The sequence below is a fragment of the Phascolarctos cinereus genome, unplaced genomic scaffold, assembly GCF_003287225.1.
Source record: "Phascolarctos cinereus isolate Bilbo 61053 unplaced genomic scaffold, phaCin_HiC Scaffold_4;HRSCAF=312, whole genome shotgun sequence".
NCBI lineage: Eukaryota > Metazoa > Chordata > Mammalia > Diprotodontia > Phascolarctidae > Phascolarctos > Phascolarctos cinereus.
In genome coordinates, this window is record NW_027555847.1 from 700,238,110 (window position 1) to 700,241,112 (window position 3,003).

The 3,003-nt window shown below is 54.6% G+C and overlaps 1 protein-coding gene across 1 annotated transcript; it reads left to right on the forward strand.

Annotated features, from left to right (window-relative positions):
• LOC110203878 (disintegrin and metalloproteinase domain-containing protein 1-like) lies at positions 1-3,003 on the forward strand. The gene has a single exon (XM_020980277.2). The coding sequence runs from the start codon at positions 557-559 to the stop codon at positions 2,807-2,809; it is 2,253 nt and encodes a 750-aa protein (XP_020835936.1). The 5' UTR covers positions 1-556; the 3' UTR covers positions 2,810-3,003.

The following is a 3,003-nucleotide window of genomic DNA, read 5'->3' on the forward strand; positions in this document are numbered from 1 at the left end:
AGACCAGGGAGTGGTCTTGCTTTGGGAAATAGAGCAGAGCTCTATTCCCATTCACACCTACGGCCCCCACCTCTGGAACTGTTGGATTCAAAGCCAGCAGAGCAACGGATGGTTGAGTGGTGGGGGAGGGGGTTTCCATGGTTCTGAGGGATAAGGGGAGGAGACATGATTTTTATTTTGACACTGGGTCCCATCCAAGGCTAGGGTACTGTGATAAAACCCCCACTGTAAGGACAGAAGGAGCTCATTCAGGGAGGAGATCCAAAGAGCCCTGGTTGCTGTTGCCATAGGGATATCACAAAAGCAGATCCTGTGTTAGGGTCATCGGCAGAGAAGTGGGTCATCTGAGAGCCTGGGGATTCTCTGGGGGTGAGAGCCAACTCTTCTGCACGCAGCTTATATAGACTTGGGGGTGAGATAGGGCCATGTCACCCAGAGGACCGGGGGCTGAGTCAAGGTGCTGAAGGACAGAGGTCCAGTATCATTAACTGCCTCTCTCAGGTCATATCCGTGGCTGCGTCTCCAGCTATGCTCCCTCCTGGAGAGTCAAGAGGCCATGGATGAGGAGCAGAAAGAGTTTGCATCCAGGGGTCCCCAGATGGAAAGCTTGGGATTTGTACCCAGTCCCTCCCATGTCAAGTTGGGGGTCTTCTTACTGTTGGTGGAGCTCTTTCTTCCAGGCATGTACTGCATTCAGAGATCAGTGTATTTCTCTTTCTATGAAATCATCATCCCCAGGAGATTGGTGAGCTGGAGGAGAGAAGACCAGCCAGAGAAAATGCACTATTCATTCCTTATGAAAGGGAGTTGGCATGTTATTAGCCTGAAGCAGAAAAGAGGGCTCTCTGTCCAGAATTTCCCAGTCTATACCTACTCCAGTGGGATCCCAGGCCTGGACATGCCTTTTATTCAAGATGATTGCTACTATGACGGGTACCTAGTAGGTGACCAGGGGTCCTCCGCATCCATCAGTACCTGCTCAGGACTCAAGGGAATCCTTATCATCCAGACGATTGCCTTTGGCATCCTGCCAGTGAAATCCTCCAAAAAATTTGAACACGCTGTGTATCGCTTGTCTAAGGTATCACGTGATGCCTGTGGGGTCAAGGAGAGGGAAAGCCACGAGTTCTGGGCAAGCATGAAAGGCCTTGGCCCGAGGGAACTCTCCCCAGCACACTTCCCCTATGCCTGGTCACAGACTAAGTACTTGGAGATCTTTATGGTGGTAGACAACATTCGGTTCCAGATGTGGGACAGGAACGTGACCACGACCGCTCAGACACTCGTGGATGTCCTCACTCTGGTCAACCAACGCATGAAGCAGATCAACTTGGAAGTAGTGTTGGCCGGGGTGGAGATCTGGTCTGAGAGGGACTTGGTGCAGATCTCTTGGGACCTGCAAGAAACACTCTATGGCTTTAACCGATGGCAAGCTTCAGAACTGCCCAAAAGGGCAAGGTATGATGCTGCTCACCTGGTCACTGGGCAGGATCTCGGGAGCCACCAAGGCCAGGCGTTTGTGGGGAGCATCTGCACCTCTGGGAACATGACAGGTGTGGAGGTCTTCCATCACGAAGACGTGCCTCGATTTGCAGCCCTCCTGGCCCATGAGCTGAGCCACAACCTGGGCATGAAGCATGATCATCCAGGCTGCACCTGCCCAGATTCGCTCCTTTGTTCCATGCACGTGTCCATCACCCCGGAGGGGAGCTTCAGCAACTGCAGTGTGGAAAACTTCTATGAGAAGCTGGGCAGGGGCCAAGGGGGCTGCCTGTACAACAAGCCAGAGCCGAGGAGCCCCTTTGGAAGGCAGTACTGCGGGAACAAGATTGTGGAGGAAGGGGAGGCATGTGACTGCGGCAGTCAGCACGCCTGCATGAAGGACCCGTGCTGCCTGCCCTCCTGCCGGCTGAAGAAAGGCTCAGACTGCGGTTTTGGAGCGTGCTGCAGAAAGTGCAAGTTTCTGAAGGCAGCCACACCCTGTCGTCCCAGCGTGGATGAGTGTGACCTCCCCGAATACTGTAATGGCAGCTCCATGTGGTGCCAGCCTGACACCTACAAGCAAGATGGCACCCCGTGCAGTGGCGGAGGTTACTGCTACCAGGGGCGGTGCAGGAGCCTGCAGAGCCAGTGTGTGGAGGTGTTTGGTGAGGGCTCCAGAGCCGCTCCAGCCCGCTGCTATCACATGAACACCCGTGGTGACCGGTTTGGGAACTGTGGCAGCAAGTGGCAAGGGCCAGTCAGGGTCTTCATTAAGTGCCAACCCAAGGACATCATGTGCGGGAGCTTGTACTGTGAGAATGTGCAGAGGCTTCCCCATATAAAGAGCCACCATGCTTTCATCCAGTTCCGCATGGAAGACACATGGTGCTGGGGGGCGGATCTTCACAATGCCCTGGACGTCCCCAATGATGGCTCAGTAAAAGATGGCACCTCGTGCGGCCCCTGGAAGATCTGTATCAACCAGTCATGCGTGGATGCTGAGGCCACGCTCCACCATGACTGCAGCCTGGTCAGATGTCATGAGAGGGGGGTCTGCAACAACCTCAAAAACTGTCACTGTGATTACGGCTACAGCCCGCCCACTTGTGAATCCCAGGGCCAAGGCGGCAGCCTGGACAGTGGTCCCTCCCCCAAGGTCAGGGCCATCCACCCGAAGCTGGCTGCCTTGTTCTGGCTCCTGATGGCCACTGCCCTGCTGCTCACGCCTATTGCCTTTGTGGGGATTTGCTTCTGGAGGAAGATGGAGAAGGCCCAGGCCAAAGAGCTGGAGGTTCAGGGTAGTTCAGTGGATAGAGAGGTCGGCTAGGCACAAGCCCCCGGCTTCACAGGGCCCTTTCATTTCTGTACGCACTCGTAACAGTCCAGCAGAAGGCAAGGCCATCAGCCCCTCTCCTCCCCGCAAGACACCAGGCTCTGCTAGGAAGATGGCGATGCGTCCAGTTTCTTTTTTAATTAAAAATGAATGCATATCACTTCCACTAAAGTCCTGTTGAAACCTCA

Bases quoted from the DNA above. Each gene is read 5' to 3' on its own strand.
- LOC110203878 (XM_020980277.2), top strand. From the start codon at position 557: ATGGATGAGGAGCAGAAAGAGTTTGCATCCAGGGGTCCCCAGATGGAA.